The following is an 18,324-nucleotide window of genomic DNA, read 5'->3' as shown; positions in this document are numbered from 1 at the left end:
CACAGAAGGACATGGGACCTCCGTGTCTGAGAATACCCTCCCTTGCTTCTTCAGGTAATTGTGTATTATATAAGTTTTGACAAACACCCTCTATATATAACTCTGTTTTCACTGATGTAATTCCTACTGGTGTCTTGCTCTCCTGATAGGAGCTGCCTTCTAACTTGAAGCTACACTGGCTGTCACTCCAATTTACACCTTTCTGGGTTTGTTCCAGCAACCTCTTTTCTTCTAATCATGAGTATTCCCATTATAGTTAGAGCAGTCATGTGTCACCAAAGCTCTCATCCAGTAGGATAAACTAGATTATTTTAGCTCCCTTTTTTAAGAGACAAAGTTTATTTTTCTCTTATTCTTTAATGCAAAAAGATTCAGTTCCTCCTTCCTGAACAGAAATGACCAGGACTCTACCCCTGCTGCAGAGGACATCTTAACGGGTCCTTATACTGGGAAACTGTTTGCCTGATCCATCCTAAAAGAGCGTTTGCCTTTTCCATGACCACAGCCATTAGATGGTTTGCAGTCATCCAGTGATCAGCATTGTATGTCCTGGCACTCATCCGCTCTTCTGATGCATTTGTAACTTCTGAGCTTCAAGCATACAACACAAATTCTTGCCCTGAGTCACCGTGTACTTAATTTTGCTCTTTGTGCTATTAATTTCTCCTACTCCAGCCCGGCAAGACAGTCAACTTCTCTAGTATTTCTCTCTGTCTTCTGACGATGCTTAAAAGCTTTGTGGCCTTAACAAATTCCATTAGCTGCATCCAGCTTTGGGTTCACAGGCTGCCAAGGAACAATCTAAGTAAGGTCATTCCCAAGACCAGCTCCTAATGAACCTTGCTGCTGATCTCCAATTAGCCTTAGATTTCTCTTCATCATAATCTACTGCCTTCTTTCATTTAGCTGGTACTTAACCTTCCTGTACAATTCTTTTGCTAATCCCCATCCTCTGCTTCTTAATTAATATAATCCAATGAGGTATCACATCGACTGGACTGAATGAAAGCATTTCCTTTCTTTCATGAGGCTTTGGCTAAGGTTTTCAAAAGCTAAATGCAATAACGTATGTGGACGGTTTCAAAGAGAAATGTGGAAAACCTACAACCTTCAAGAAACATTGCAGCAATTCATCCATTATAGTGGTAAGATCAGCTGTAGAAAGGAAGTAGGTTAGGAGAATTAGCTTGCAGAGTTCCTGAACCTGGTAATTCACCATGACTGTATACCCAGAGACGTAAATACCGGAGATAGGAGGAAACCACTCCAGCTCATGTGGGGATCACTGACTTCCCAAAAGGCTAAGGTGTTTTGTTCTAGTATGCTGGTTCAGATCTATGGTTGGAAGAATGAATCTGAACAGAGAAATCCCCATAACCAACTCTCTTTTTTTCAATTTGTTTTATTTCCTGTTATTTCTAATTGAATTCTTCATTAATTCAACTTCTTTCACTTCAATTTTATGAAAACTTTGAAAAGGGAAGAAAGCAAAATTTTAACACTTGTCCCTATTTTTAAAACGTAGATTTCTTACTGGATTAGTAAATGCTAATCCTAAAAGAAATACTGTATGTGGAGGAACATGCCTGACATTTTCTGTATTACCTGCCTACCTTGGAAAGTCTCTGGATAACTCAGGATGCCCAGGAAGACTGTGCACTCCCCATCCCTGGAGACTCTGAAGACAAGTCTAGACACAGCCCTGAGCAACCTGGTCTGATTTCTTCTCTGATGCTGCTTGGAGCAGGAGGTTGTACTAGAGACTTCCTAAGGTTCCTTGCAACCTGAATTCTCCTATGATTTTGTGATTCCATGATTAAAAAGTATCACAAATGGCAGTACCATCATGCTGGAGAGACTGTGTAGCCATGTCCTGGTAAAGCTGTAGAAGGGGAGGAAGAGCATTGCAGTCCCTGTTACTCCTCCCAGCTCCTCTAATAAACATACATTCAAGGGAAAAGGATATTTCCTTGTAATTGCAGCATGAAAGAAAACACTCTCTTCTCAGTGCCTTTTACAACTCATTAACACTGACAGAATAAAATCCCACTTCATATTTTCTGTTTATTCCACTAAAAGCCTAGTATAAATTGATTTCGATAATCTTAATTTCTTCTTTTTCATAAGTAAAATTCTCTTGCAAGAAAATAGTGGTATCGTAGCTAGTTAAGTAATAACTGATGCTGGGTATTAACTTTAACAAAAAACCACCATACAAATAACATTGCTTCACATTTTCTAGTTATTAAGCTGTTTTACTCTCATGAGTTCTCAGTTTTTAACATATCCTTAATGTACTGACTGCATTAATAAAGGACTAAACAAGTATCATGCGAACAGAAAACAAAAGCCAGCAATAAACCTTACAGCTGATCCAGCTGGCAAACAAGGTGAAAGAAGCAGTTTTCCTTAGAGGAAGCTTTAAATCTTGTGGGATGGTAACATCTGTACTATCCACTGCAGAATAATGAGTTCAACCAAGGTCGCTCATATAGCTGGAAATAACGCACATGCACCCTAGACTCAACATGCAGGAGGCCACTGCCTGATTTGTGAAGCTTCATCATTTGAAGCATTGGAGGAAGCCTGTTGTCGTGGTCATTTATCTCCTATGAGTGGAGTTCAGATAAAATTTTATATGTGCAGAATGACCGAATGACAAGAACCCTGGCTGCAAGCAGATGATAGATCACCGTCCTCTGGGCAATGCCAGACAGCTCATATTTATGAGCAAGAGTCCAAAAGAAAACAGGATCAAAGCATGTAAAAGCAAGGAACACATAGTGCTTTGCAGAATGAGGTAATTTTAAAGGCGATAGGAGTTTCACTTTCATTCCACAATCGGTGTTTTTTCCATGGTACGATCCGTTTTTTTCCAACTGGAAATTACAGGTGTTTTATTATTAAATACTCATGCATATTTTTTTCCACTTGCTCTATGTCACTGAGTATTTATGGGTACTTTACACCTCATTAAAGATGTATAACAATACAGTGAAATATTTTATAACATAAATGAATGGTCTACTTAAAGGAAGACAAAATGTAACTGGACACCCACAAAAGCCACCATTTTAATTAACCTCAGACCACTTTACTAACGATGTTGTTAACAGCTGATAGAAAAGAACTTATCTTTCAAATTCCAAACCACTAGTAGCATCGTCTCTTTTTCTGGAGAAAAAGCTCTTGTGGTACCTTCTGTTTGCGTAAAAAGCATTTTTCATATCAATCTGCTATTTTGAAGTCCTACGATCATGTGAGGGAGCGAGAATGAGCTCTCCCCACCCCAACCTGCCTTTACTCATGGGATTTCTGACCCGTGAACTGCACACAAAAGAGTTGAGATGCAAGAGCCAACCTCGGCTGTTGAGTAAGAAAGGGAGTCAAGTGAATGCAAATGTGAATTATATAGTAATTATAATATAAATAGGACCCAGAGATTAAGTCCATGCATGCTTTCAAACAGCAGAAACTAATTTAAGCTTCATAAGCCTCAGGAAAAGTTCCAAAAGGTCACAGTTTGCCTGGAAGCACTAATTATAGCCTCCCGCTACTGGGTATACAAAAACCCAAGTGTTGTTGTAATCATGCATGTATAGGAAACCATTCTGGTCACAACAGATAACAGTCACCCAGTGACCTAATATGTTCTCCAGTCCTTGTGGACATACAGTGCTGTGGTCCTCCAAGATGTATTGATGGAAAATGCTCTAAAGCGCTTTATAGGTGGTTATTGCAGTTCATAGCAAGGCAAGGTGGTGCACAGAGAGGCACAATCAGCCGGGAGAGCAGGTAGAAAGCACACCTTCCCCTGAGCCTTCTCCTCCTGGGAGCTATCACCACCTGGGAGCTATCGCTTATAGCACCTGCAGTAAGGAAAGTATTTAAAGTTGGCTCCCAGCCTTGGCTGGGGTCTTCAGAGCTCTTGATATGACTATGCTGAAGTGTGGTGCATACCCCATTGGTAAAATCTGGGAAGCAACCTTTCACATTTGTTTAAACCAGAGCATGCCTATTGCAATTCTCTATCCATAGGCTCTTGACTTGGTTAATAAAACCCCTTTCCAGCATTAGTAGTTATTTCAGCATCCAATTAAGTCTCTTCAGACTACCTCAACAACGTAATTTACTATGATCCCCACCAAAGGTCACCTGAGTTGCCAGGCTGTGGCCCTCTTAGTAGGACCAGCTGCACTTGAAAAGCATTTACTTGAATTTCAGTAGGAAGTTCTTTGGAGACTCTAAGATGCTTTGTCATTAGCATGATGGGTAGTTTTATGATATTATTAGTTGACACTAAACCCACATACTTCGGAAATATTTTCAGGCAGCAGGCTTTTACGTAACTAAGTTTAAGTAGGGATTAAATGTAGGTATTTCCTCTGTGTGCATTTTATTTCCTCTGTGTGCATTTAATGTTTGTTTCAGGCCCTGGAGTGAGATACTTGTATCCACAGCAGCAAGCTTTCCCCAGACATCTGCCAGAGATGCTCCAAGCCACGCTGGAGTGGTTACGTGGAGAGGCTAAATAGGAGCTTCAGCTTCTTCACCTCTCAAAAGCGAGAAAAAGAGTTTCTACCATTTTAACCTGGGTGTTATCAACAGAAAACACTCCTAATAAACACCGTCCCTGTAGTGTTAGACAAGCAAACACTTTTTTCCCTGTTCAAATCCTTCTTAGAAGATCAATACTTTCATATCACCCACAAGGAGCAAACTGCACGTACATACATATCTAAGGACCCTCCAAACCAAAAAAGTTGCAGGATGATATCTCCCTTCACAGCTGCACTGTGTCTCCTAGTTCCTGACATGCTCACAGTGCTGTAAAAACATATAATACATAACGACATCCTCTAAGCCAAAATGGGTTATTATATTTTTCATAACTGCTTTACTGCTGCTATAACTCAAAATTCAATCCCTTCAAGGGGTTGTTGCCTATCTAAAGACACTGAGCAATGCTACGGTGGCATGGGAGGTTGGTCTTGCTGGAGTCCCATCCTGTGACATGCCAAGGGGCTCCCTTCTGCTGCTCTGGGTACCTCCAGCTCCCGCTGTGGTTGGTGGGATTTAAGAGCATTCAGCACCTGGGAGAACTGGCCCTGCACTTATTAAGGCCTGTGATGTAATTACAGACTAGTTATTGAATTGCGATTGAGACGAAACATCGCGCAGTGCTGTGAGCTAACAGCAAACGTGTGCAGCCATGCCTTGTTAACTCTTCACTCCGGTATGATTTAATCACTTTACATGCTGGTTTTGTTACGGGAGTGCTCTCCTGCACACTAATAGCTGTGTTTCTGCTAGGAAGGTTTCTCTGCAGTGAATAGATTGAAGATTCACTGAATCTTTCAAAACCACTCTGGTAATTTATTCACCTAGGAGCCTCTATGCCCCTTATTGTCACTGCACATCTGAGCATTGCATTGCAGTCAGTAATGGATTTTATTTTCACAACATCTCTAGGAAGCTGGAATTACAAGACTTGTTTGGGATCTCTAAAGGAGCTTGTGACAGAGAAAAAAATCTAACGTGTCCTAACTAGCATTTTGCAGCCAGTTAGGACTTCTCAGACCACTGTTAACCAAATGTGTCTTTGAACTCTCCATGTCTAGATACAGACCAACAAATTAAAACAACTCATACAAAACCCACCTATTTGTAAGTATATGTATCATAGGTGTCCACATTCAACTCAGGATTTAGAGAATCCAACAGTGCTATACAAATGACATTATTATTTTGTTATAGAAAGGGAAAACAGAAAGCAATACCTCTACTTTTTGCAGATACATTTGCCTAAATATTAAGTTGTTTTATAGTCCATAAAGAGCCAAATAGATCCAGGGAAAAGCTAAGCTGTGTGCTTTCTTTATTGCTTGTGCTGATGGTTACCTGAGCATAACAACTACTAAGAACAGTCTGGTTCCAGGAATGCTGTTGATGAGACTGTGATATGCAAGATTTCTATGTGATATGTAAGGCAATACATGAGCAATGTAGTTAGGTTTTATGGACAAAATGTTGCTTTATGAACTTGTGCTTTATGAATGGTAGACCTCTCACATCCCTTTATGGCTCCTGGAATCTGCTTGTCTATAGTTAGGATAAAAAATCCTTCTCTCCAGATTTTCCATTGCTTTCCAGGGATGGTAGGTCTGGCCCAAATGGCACAGGTTAAAAGGTCTGATTAAATGAAGGAATTGAGAAAGATGTAGACAGAGGTTCATTATTCTCCTGCCCGAAGGCATGAGCCAACCTCTTATTGCAGGAGCTGGGCAGACATGTCCCTGATGGGTACATTATCGCAAAAATCCTGAAGAGGGTAATTATGCACCATCCACTGATGGAGACAAGCTACAGAGCTAGAAACATTTCTGGTCTGTTCCAGTAGCCAATGTGCTTTTCCTTGGAGTGCTGTCTTGCAATATGAGGAAGGAAATGGGGGTCACAATACTTGACTGAAGATGTGGCCATAGGCGAGCCACTAATTCTTGGTCTACCTCTGCTCCCCACTTTGTAAAAGCATGAAAATGATCATCTGGGGCAAGGTTGCAAAGGGCTTTATACATCTTTCCATACCGCAAATTAAACACTTCATGCAGTATTTATTTTACCAACAATAAAACTTCTACTCCCTCTTCCCTGTATCCTGATAAATCTCAATATAGAATTATCCTGAGATATTAAGGAATATTAAGCTCTTCCTGTTCAAAGAGACATAGATGTACATATTACTGCCAATAACATCTCTGCAATGATTCCATGGCCCCCTCATACTAATGGAGAAACTGAAGCAAAATATGATTTGATTCACTCATGGTGAAAGACAATGTCATGATCTTCTTTACTGAGGCAGAAAGGATTCACACACTTTTATTCAGAAAGTAAGTCCCTAGCAGTAGAAGTACCTGTTTTTTTGTGATGAATATTACAGAAAAAAACTCCTCATGAGTGTTATTTTAGAACTGATACATTTTTGTGAAGAAATTTGTTGATTAAAACTCATACCTCTAGTATTTTATGGGATTTTTCAGGGGAAAAAAGTCGCCAAACTCTGCATTATAGAAAGTGCAGATGAAATGGACTGATTCCATGAGAAGATGGGCAAATTAAAATGTTACTTTGTTACAGTGAAATTCATCAACAAATCCAAGCACTTTATCGGTTTTAATTTAGCTTTTCTTTGGAACACATTCAAGCGTTCACAATCCCATGAGAGAATAAAAAACTAGATTTTCCACAATATCTATCTCCTCAAAAAAGACAAAATCTTCATGCAGTAATGGCATCTAAGTATAGCCAAAATACTAGAATCAATGCCCAGAATTTTATGTTTACCCACATTAAAAAAAAAAAAGAAAAAAGATGGGGTTTTAAATCCTTGAGCTGAACTACGTCAATGGCAATGGTGCTGGATGCTCGTGTTTCAAAGGATGTTGGCTGGGCTTACCTCATGCTGTAGATATGGGCTATAAAGCACATAAGACAGCATTAATGACTCAGTTTTCCCACTTTTCTGACCACCTCCAGCCTCCTTTAAAAGTTCTTCTGCACAGGAGTGCTGGGTAGTGTTTCTCAGTAAAAGTCCCTTGCCACATTATTACAAGAAATCAGAAGAGGTGCTAACTGGATTTAGAAAGATTGCACTGATCAAGGGCATGAGCCCTGTTTTGAATCCTGGTCCCAACAAGCATAAATGCTGAGCTGATGCATTCTCCTAAAGCAGCCCTCATTATAAATTAATGATTTCCCTTAATGTCTTTTGTAACTTTGACTAACCTACTCTAAAAATTTCTGCGTATAGGGCATCTTTCAGAAGTGTAAGCATACATTTCAGACTTGTATCACCTCTGTGGGTAGGAGCCTGTGTTGCGACCATATCAGAGGGTAGCAAAGTCTAAATTTGTAAAATTATTCCGAAACGTGGTTTTAGACCTCTCCATAGTGGAAGGGTGAACTTTGATAAATCATGCTCTGGATTCTATGGTGTTAAAACGTGATTAACAGTTAGGTCAGGGCAACCTGCCACAAAGCAGAGCCAGATGATTTGATGAAACTTGGTAGTGAAAGACTTTACTTACTTCAACAAAAGTCTGGAAAATAAAATAAATGTAGAATAATAAAAGCACTTTTTAATGCTCAGAATAAACCTAATAAGTGAAAGCAGCAAGTAATGCTCCTAAGTGTTCTCATGTCCAGATGGTGTTTCCATATTCCACCAAGAGGGAGAAAAGATGATAATTAAATTCTCAAGAAACATTTTGAGGAGTTGAGAGATTTATAGTTATGTGCTGCCTCTATAAAGAATAAACTTGCAGCACTTGTCTTTAAAACTCATAAATATACAGACAGAATGAATTACATGTACAATGGTATGAGGAATTTGATTCAAATTATTGCTAATTTGGTTGTGTTTCTTCTTCATTACTATGAATCGCTCTCAAAGGGGATCCTTAAATTGCAAAGTTTTCCTACAACTTGCTTTTGCACAACTTGTTCTCTGTTTATGGGACTGAACCAGGATTTTATCTGGCAGGACCTAAGACTATACATCCTATTTTAAAAGATTCCCCAGATCTATAGGCATCCTTCAGTACTGTAGAGCCAGAAGTGTAGTTACATAGCTGTTGTCTTCATGGCTGCTGGCTCAGAGGACATACCTGAGGAAAAGCAGACATATACTCAGATAAATTCCTTTCCTGTTGCTGCTTTAGGTATTTTATCAAGCACAGCTCAGTTACAACATATCATTTTGCTCTACAGCTACAAAATTTCCTGCTAAAAACAGTAGAAATGACTTCATTCCTGTTACCTGTGATTACTGATCCACAGCATCTAGGCTAAGCTACTGATAACCACAGTGCTAGACAGGACATCCAAATCAGGTGATAATACTTAAAGGTTTTTATTAGGAGACTCTATTTTCCTTTCTTCAAAGAGAGAGACAGGTTTGAAGAAATTTGATTTGCACAATGCTGACAGTCAGGACTACCAGTAAACTACAAACAGAGGTTCCAGTAGAGATAATCTTCAAAGAGCTAGGACAAAGTATAGTGATTTTATGGTATTTTGAATCAAAACAATCTTACTGTTTCTGGAAAAGGAGGAAGGACTTGAGACCTGTAGGAGAAGATATTGTTCCCTGTTCTGTTACACTGTTGTCTCTTTGCAAAGTGAAATCTGAATTTTCCCATATTGGTCAATGAATGAAAGGATAATACACAGTACAGTGGTAAAGGCACTTCTCTATCACCAGCAACCATGCCAAGCATGAGATAATAGTTTTCTCTTAGCCCTCATTACAGTTCTCTCTTCTCTGTGTAACTACCGATTTTCTTTGTGTTATCCCTAAAAATGATTAATCCCTTCCTGATAATGCAAGATTATGGAGAACTTTAATTAGCAGGCTGGTAGGCATTCCAGTGAACGACACCCCCCCTATCATTTTCATCATGTATTAAATGGCATTAATGGCAGTAATGTATGCAAGTGCCAGAGGTCTTCTCACTATTCTTCTTGTGTCAGAGCTAGAAGGCATTAACCCTTTGTGGGGCAGCTCACACCTCCCCACATTCATTGAGTTGGCCGGGATCCGCTTATGGCTGAGGTCAGTTGATGGAGACTGACCAATTAATGTGAAGAATGCTACAATGCCGCTGTCTGCAATAGCGAATTGAACCCCGGGATCCAGAAAATCTTTGCCAGTTCTGTGTGTTCAAGCAAAAGTCTCAGTGACTTCACAAATTTTTTAAGAGAGTTGAGACACTGTAACCAAACTTGCTACATGGAATGTCAGAGTACAGGTTAGCCTGCAACAGAAATGGTTGCATGTCCTTTCTTCCTCCATGAACAACCTCCTTAGGACTCAAGTTTTAATAGTGATGGCAGGTTACACTAGGGAGCAAGGGCAGGAGCCATTGAAGACAAGGTACATCTATTTAAAATGGAAATTCTAAACCATTACACAGCTGACTACAGTGGTAGTTGTTTATAAGGCTTCATCCTTCATATGAGAAGGAGCTATCACCTAAAAATGGTCTTTAGTGCTTTACTGGCTCAGTGTCATTCAGCCTTGCATGGTTGTGTTGGTACCATGGTACTGCTGAGTAAAAAACTGTCTGGATGGCCGGTCCCAAAGAGTTGTGGTCAATGGAGTTAAATCCAGTTGGTGGCCGGCCACGAGTGGTGTCCCCCAGGGCTCGGTTTTGGGGCCACTCCTGTTTAACATCTTTATTGATGATCTAGACGAGGGGATCGAGTGCACCCGCAGTCAGTTTGCAGATGACACCCAGTTGGGTGGGAGTGTTGATCTGCTCGAGGGTAGGGAGGCTCTGCAGAGAGACCTGGACAGGCTGGAGCCATGGGCTGAGGCCAACTGGAGGAGTTTCCATAAGGCCAAATGCCGGGGGCTGCCCTTGGGCCACAACAACCCCCAGCAGCGCTACAGGCTTGGGGAGGAGTGGCTGGAGAGCTGCCAGTCAGAGAGGGACCTGGGGGGGTTGATTGACAGCCGGCTGAACAGGAGCCAGCAGTGTGCCCAGGGGGCCAAGAAGGCCAATGGCATCCTGGCTTGTGTCAGCAATAGCGTGGCCAGCAGGGACAGGGAAGGGATCTTACCCCTGGACTCGGCACTGGTGAGGCCGCACCTCGATTCCTGTGTTCAGTTTTGGGCCCCTCACTACAAAAAGGACATTGAATGACTCGAGTGTGTCCAGAGAAGGGCAACAAAGCTGGTGCAGGCTCTGGAGCACAGGTCGTTCGGGGAGTGGCTGAGGGAACTGGGGGCGTTTAGTCTGGAGAAGAGGAGGCTGAGGGGAGACCTCATCGCCCTCTACAGCTACCTGAAAGGAGGCTGCAGTTAGCTGGGGATGAGTCTCTTTAACCAAGTAACAAGTGATAGGACAAGAGGTAATGGCCCCAAGTTGCGCCAGGGAAGATTTAGACTGGATATTAGGAAGCATTTCTTTCCAGAAGGGGTTGTTAGGTGTTGGAATGGGCTGCCCAGGGGGGTAGTGGAGTCCCCATCCCTGGAGGTGTTTAAGAGTCGGGCTGACATAGCACTGAGGGATATGGTGTAGTTGGGAACTGTCAGTGTTAGGTTAATGGTTGGATTAGATGATCTTCAAGGTCTTTTCCAACCTAGACAATTCTGTGATTCTGTGTTTAAGCCCCACTAAAGAAACTGGAATAAATTGCTTTCCACAACCAAACCTTGTCATTTCTTACCCTTTTCTCTATGCAATTGAATTTTACATCTCATTCCAGATGAGAAAACCCCATCCCCAACTAAATTTATGTAAAAAGTAGCAAACCCCTTCTATCCAGATATTATTTCTGTTTATCTTAGAGGGAATCAGTGGTAGTGCCTGTGCTGGTTTATGAGAGGAGACAGAAGTGTAAGCCCATATTTTATGATGAAAATGACAGTAGGAGTGACCTTGCTCTAGCACATATTGTTTTTTCGACAGTGTCTAGAGGAGACAGACAATCTAACAGCAGTCTGCAAAGCATCATGTTTCCTTAGATCCTGCTATGGTAATTCAATTATAAGCATATAAAATTAGATGAAAAATAAGGTAACTAGCCTTCTGGGACTAAGTGATTGCAATAAATGTTGCCTCCTGACAGCAAGCATTACATTGTCCTCTTAAAAGAGAGGTTACTTTTTATTACAGCATACTTCTCTCATTTCAGTCTGTGCTAGGCACAGTCTGCAGAACAGCAAAAAATCCTTTAAGACAATTATATGCTGCCTCTAAGGTACCAAAGCAGTGAGTAGAAAACTTCCAACTCTCAACCTTTGGGATCAAATGAACAATGGAACAATGCCAGACTTTTCTTATTTGGTTGTAGGGGTTTTTTTTCTAAAGATATGTTTTTGCTTTCCGTTGCCTTTCATTTAAGTATCACTGAGTACTTTATATGCATCGGTTGCTTAATCAAATCTTACAAGCCTTGCTATCCGTTTTAGATAAGTTAATCTGAGCAATAGTTGTGTCTGTGTCTCTAAATCTAGCAAAGTTTGCAGCTGATCACAAAGCAAGTTAATAAAAGCAATGGAGTGAAACTGAGGTATGGTGGAGGTTAGTCACTAAGTGTCAGTACAAAAATTCTTTTCAAACCAGAAATATTTGCCCATGCATCTGTCCTGTGGACAGCTGAGAAAATACAATTTTTTAAATTATTACAGGCTTGACTGTAGTAAAATAATTTATATTTATCTACCTTTGAAGATACATATGTGTCTGATATCAAGTCATACAGCAGTTACTCCTACAAACACACACTTTTGTAGACAATCACAGAGTATACAGCAAGCTCTGGGTGCTTTTATACAACATAGGTGGAGAAGAAAGCATCAAACAGCAATAGTACTGTCTGCTACTGTCTGATCATTAACATTGACTCCAACTGTGATTTTCTGGGGGAAGCAGAGGTGGGAACTCCTGGCAGAAGCCCCTGGGTAGCAGATGTTGCAGAAGAAACACTTGTCCAATCTGGTGGGCTGCTGCTGCTCTACCTGCTTGATCAACTGCAGGGTAAGCAGGGCTCCTTGATATATGCTCAGAAAATAGCTTTTTCATCTATGTATTGTATGTGTCTATGAATAAATAGGTTTTTCTGCTAATCAAAAAGATACTAGAGTATGATGGCTTATGAACAATAAAATAATACCCTGAGAAAGTGAGGCAAGACCAAGCTCTGTCTAAGCAGCCTGAGGAGCTGTGGAAAAGGAAGTCTCCTATTAGTGGATCCATCAAATCACAACAGCTCTACCCTAGTTCTATGACCAAAGTCTGATGGGATGATTACTTTTATCCGGAAGTCTGCATTTCATCCAGAACAGATATTTCCACTGACATGACTCACATCAGCTGTAACAGGAACGAAAGGGAGTTGTCTCTGCTGTAAATGTACCCATAGTAGGTATCTGACGTTAGACGGATCCTACATGAAAAGTGCTGAAAAGAAATGGTGTTTCTGTAAACTGCTTGAAAGCAAAGAAGTTGAATGATGTCTCACTTGCAGTTATGGAAGTAAGGAATAACTCCACCAAATGTAATGGACTGATATTTTTGTAAAGTCTTTGAAAACAGAAATCTTACCAAGATCTCTGTATTTTCTCATCTATACATATTTTGCAAAGGCATCTGAATGGAGGCATTGAAATTAGCTCCATAGTTCAAGCTGTGCTGTGTTTATGCTACTCTGAGATTACAGTTTGACAATTTAGTCCTGTATAATGAAAATTCAGACAAAGATATACTCAGCAGATGTAAACAGATCTAAGTCTAATGACCTTACAATGGAGGTACTGTTTAGAGCATCTGAGAATCTGGCCCACAGTTTGTTAGGCAAAATCATTATGTTCTATACTTGGATTAATGTAGACACTAATAAAACTCATGAATCTCTTCAGGTATCACTACAGGTTTTTGTGAATGAAATATAATGTTATCCGAATACATCACCCCATAATTGTTGATAAGACCCTTTAGAAACCTTTATCTTGTTATTCAAAAATGCTTCTAATTATGGTAAAGCAATTATCTTGGTGCAAAGGCAATAGACACTGTCTCCAGTAGCTACTGACAGATTTTCTTGAAATGAAAACAAGAGGAAAAATGTACAGGTTTTTTTTTTTTAAAGAGACAAACTTCATAAACATAGTAATATTTATTATAGACCTGAATTTTTTGGGGGAAATGACATTCTTCTGCCTATGTCTGCCGTAACTACAGATTCAGAGATTTACAGGTAGTCTGTTGAGTTAATTAGTCCATTGTACTGTTAATGCTACTTTTCTGTACTGTATTTCCAGGTATTTTTCAGAATACCTGTAAATGCCCCCAAAATACAGTCCATGTTCCCTCCTTGGGGCAGAACATGTTTTTACAAATATCCATGTCCAGACATTTTGCTTGGTAATATGTTAACCATTCTACTTCTCCATTTTATTATCATCATTTTATATGTTCACCACAAACAGCTACTGGCACCAATGAATACTTGCCAGTCAGAGAAGCGGTAGTCCATGCATTGCCAAACAGTCTGATAATGTTCAGCAGAGACATATATAGCTGCTTCTGACAGCATATATTTTATGTTACACACACGTTTGTTTTCTCCTGAGCTGTTGAAAATAAGGCGTTTCTTGTTGGCTTGCTGCTTTGCAATGCTTGTTTTAGAGGGCATGCAGCTATTTGAGCAGCTTCAGTCATAGCAGTGGACAACTGGTGTGCATGCATTGCGTATGCAATTTAAGATAATTAAGCAGAATTAAATTATGTAGGATTAAAGGCTACGTAGTTCTGAATTTATTCTTAACAGAGCTAGAGAAAGCTGACTTTTATGACTCTTCTGAAACGTCCCCTACCCTTAGCCTTTTGGATGCTCTAAGGCATTTTCAATGAAATCTCTGTTGGATCCAGAGATTACTCCAAGTTAAGGTAAATTTATGATGAACGAGCAGTGAAACACTAGATATCCTGTACTCACATTGTCCATTAGGTAGCTTTCTGCAAAATGCCTTTTCTTGGCATACTGTCTTTTCATTGTAACTTACTCTGAATCCTCCTGTTCACAGTACTGGTACGAGCGGATGCATTTGGAACTCAGTCCTAATCAACCACAGTTAATCCCACCTCACTGGTCTATCTCTCTCAAACTTTATGATGCTCTATGGCCTCTAGGTTTTGCTGTTACTTTAACTTAAGTACTCCGGGAGTGGCTAGAGGAATGTACCTCTACCTTCAATAGTCAGATATGCACACATCTGCTTTCTAGTTAAAAATAAAAAAAAAACCAGAAGAAAAAAAAAAAGAGTTAAGATTAAAGCTTTAAAAGCAAAGTGACACAGATACTTATGGCCAGTCTTTCAAAGCTGCGCACAGGAACACACGATATCTAAAGTTATCAATTCTGGCTCTAATTCCCATCCTTAGGCACAACAAGTGCAATAGCAAAACCCAACATACCTTCACATGTCAGTAGGAAGTATTCCAGATTGTGACTGAAGGATGCACTGAAATAAGTACAGTTTTCAATCAGATCACAAGACAGACACCGTCTGTTGAAGTTTCCATTTGTGCTTGCACTGAAAAAGTTAATACAAGTCCATGAAGGTCATTGAGTAAATGTTATCTGGAAGAAACATTACTTGAACCTTACTGTACTGTACAAGAACATAAATATAATCTGTCCAACATTACTAAGAGACAAAGCATTTCCATTTGGTTGAGATTAAATAGCAGTAATGGCTTTTTTTTTTCTTCCAGAATGGAGAATATATAAAAAGATACTGATGTCTTCTTTTTTGCAAGGTCAGGTGGTTATGAGGGAAATTATAGTTTTTAAAAGAAAATGATGGTTGCAATTCCACAACAGGAAGTAATTTGGTGAATGAAGGCATGAAACAATGGAGAGGTATTTCTACACCTACAGGCAATAAAGAGCTGGAATTGTTTTCTTTAAGTTTCCTACTGGTTGCCTCACTGGTCTGATTTGCTAGCAGCTGCCTCACAGGCCAAAGCCCATTTTGGTTGATTAAATACATGCTCTTATAACATCCAGGTAGAAAGGAAAGATTGTATTTAGGGATCTGTTTCTGAAGAAGGTAACATGGCAACATGGCCTCTCCATATGCTCAGAAGTGCTTTCTAAGAGTTTACTATATACTGAAGAATGAATTACAGATCATTAGCAAATATTAATAAATAACATTTTTGCACTGCTAAAGCTTCAAAATGCTTCAAGAATATTAAATAATAAATCTTTCCAGTATTACTGTAAAGAAGATGAGTGGGTTTTGCTACCATTTCAAGGTAGAAAGAGATGAGGCTGAGCAACCTGTTTAGGGCTATCGACTGAGCTGAAGAGCTCTCGTGTTCTTGTTTAGGGTCAGATCATGTCTCTGACTTAGAACCCATTTAAGGCTTCTAAATCAGGCAAAAAAAGAGAAAAAACCCAAGCAGATCTTCATCTGATATAAGCTGTCAGAGCTCCAGTGGAGCTTTGTCAATGAACATATGCCAAGGTTGCTGCTGATCTGACACCCTTGGGCTGGGATGAGAGATGGTCAAACTACCCAGCACAGGAAATCAAATACCTGATGTGAGGCCAAGATCCCTGTGTCATCAAAGTAAGGTCAAGGATGATGACATGTTGGGCATCTCTTTCCCTGTTGCCTATGTGGGGAGGTGAGGTTAATGCGGCACCAGAGTGAGCTGCATGCCAAGATGCTCAAGGAGTGGGAAGCACTTTGACTCATGCCAGCATCTCTTGAGCAGTTCTGCCTAGACTCAGCTTTTAAAATGAGATTTTCTTCCCATTTCAATAGAAAAGAATGGTCGATACTATTTTTGATTTTTTTTCTTCAAGAAAATAAACATTGAGCTGAGCTACTCTCAAATCACTGTGGAGTGCAGTGAAAGGAAAAAATGACTGAATTACATGTAATTTAGTTCACTGTAGTTTCCTTCCCACTGAGGGAAAAAAGGTATGACATCATGTTAGAGTAGAAAAATGTACTGATTGTCCCTTATCAACTGATGTTATCATCAGCTCTGCCCTTCATTGCAGATGGTGAGATGACAGGGGAGTGGTTGAGAAGAAAAACAGGACTAATGCAATAATTATTCCAAAATAATTATTTAAAAGTTTGGATTTCCTCCCCTTTATAATCTGCTCTCACGATACCTCGCAATAGCTACACTACCAATAGCTTACTATTAAACTAGCCTTTTACTTATCATACAGTTAGGGAGAATACTAAAGTCATCTGGAATTGAAGAAAACCATTTGCAAACATAACATATTGTTATTTCTTTTCAATTTTGTGAAGAAGTGAGGTGCTATCAATTTTCCAAGAAAACTGCTATCTAGAAGTATGTTTATACCATTAGTTTATGTAACTCTGAATTCTTTCAAGTGCTAAGCAGTTCTGTCAGAAAGTTTTGGGACAGTTTATCAATCTTGAGACCAATTTAAAATTTGCAATAAAATGAGAAAATTGCTAAATGTAAAACATTTCCAAATGTCAAGCGTTTTGTTCATTATTGTTATGCTCTTCTGTCTATGCCAGTGACACATTGCAAGATATTGCAATACCATTAAAGACAAACACATAAGAAACTGTTTCTATTGCAATTGCTTATATAATGATTCACGTAAGATTGAAAAAATGGGAAATTCTCTTTGTGAAGTTAGTAAAACACAGACCTGTATAAATGTCGCCTTCTTGGCAAATCTTCTGTGCTGTGGAAATAACTGGGGGAAAAAAAAATCAAAAGGCAATTGTATCATTAGAAGGGTGTTTATTAACATCTTAATTCACATCACCATTTTCCTGATTTTGTAAATGCAAGCAAAATTTCAACTGAATTAGAAAAACATACAGAGGGACACATCACTGCAGAGGCTCAAGCAAATATGTTGCAGGCTGCACTGCAGTTAAAACAAGGATGGAAATGTTTGGGTCCTAGACCGGCCAAGTTAGTGGATAGAAAAGGATCAAGTGATTATACGAAAGACCTTCACATTTTTACCTTAAGATTTATGGCTCAGAATTTTCTTTAAACACCTTTCTTTTTTCTCTAGAACCAGTTTTTATTTTTCTGACCACCTTTTATTCTTTGCCCAGATAGACAGCTAACTGAGGTCTGATGTGAAACTCACTGAAACATCCTCTTTGAAAAAGGGAATTGGACTTCCAGGGAAGACAGGGTATGAAGTACTGAATAATACTTTATTGCCCTTGTTTTGTGCTGAGACTGTGGTGAACTCCTTTTCTGGCTGAACAGCGAAAGCCCTGTTGTGTGGTGACAGGTTCTGAAGGTAATAGGTACTGCTGGACGTGGCCGGCCTCAGTCCAAAATACAGGGTCCAGGTCGATTCCCCAAATGCATTTCATGTGAATAATGACAGACCACAGGAGCAAACATAACATTTGTGGGTTGAATAATGTCAGGCAGAATATTCAGCCCTGCCAATTTGCTTCCAATAAACTGCACTTGCCTAGATGTATATTTTGACTGCACAAATTGTACGTCGTATTTTCTGCTTGACTGGCCAGCTAAAATGCAAATAAGACTTTGGTGCTAGTTTGCTACTTAGCTCTGCCAAGTGCTAAAGTCCCTTATATCCTACTGAAGTCATTGGTAATCGAGAGCATTCAAAGCCTTGAAGGAGCATTGTGCTCTTAATGATCATTCAAAGTTTGTCATATACCAGAGAGCTTTTACTCAGCTGTTCAGTGACCTGAAGAAACTGAGAGATGAGAGTATTGTATCCACTTGAAACTTTGCCTGGAAAGGA

At 39.8% G+C, this 18,324-nt stretch overlaps 1 protein-coding gene across 6 annotated transcripts in view; it reads right to left on the bottom strand.

The window, feature by feature from the left end:
- Window positions 1-18,324, bottom strand: part of DPP6 (dipeptidyl peptidase like 6) — a 567,835-nt gene that overhangs the window by 24,210 nt on the left and 525,301 nt on the right. For all 6 annotated transcript variants that reach the window (XM_074899909.1, XM_074899911.1, XM_074899908.1 and 3 more), the window contains exons 15-16: window positions 17,230-17,277; window positions 14,988-15,106 (exon numbers count right to left, since the gene is read on the bottom strand). In XM_074899909.1, the coding sequence (XP_074756010.1) occupies window positions 14,988-15,106; window positions 17,230-17,277 (167 nt within the window). The remainder of the gene's footprint in view (window positions 1-14,987; window positions 15,107-17,229; window positions 17,278-18,324) is intronic.

This window comes from Athene noctua, chromosome 2 (assembly GCF_965140245.1).
Source record: "Athene noctua chromosome 2, bAthNoc1.hap1.1, whole genome shotgun sequence".
NCBI classification, from domain to species: Eukaryota; Metazoa; Chordata; class Aves; order Strigiformes; family Strigidae; genus Athene; species Athene noctua.
This window is presented reverse-complemented; position numbering and strand designations above follow the sequence as displayed.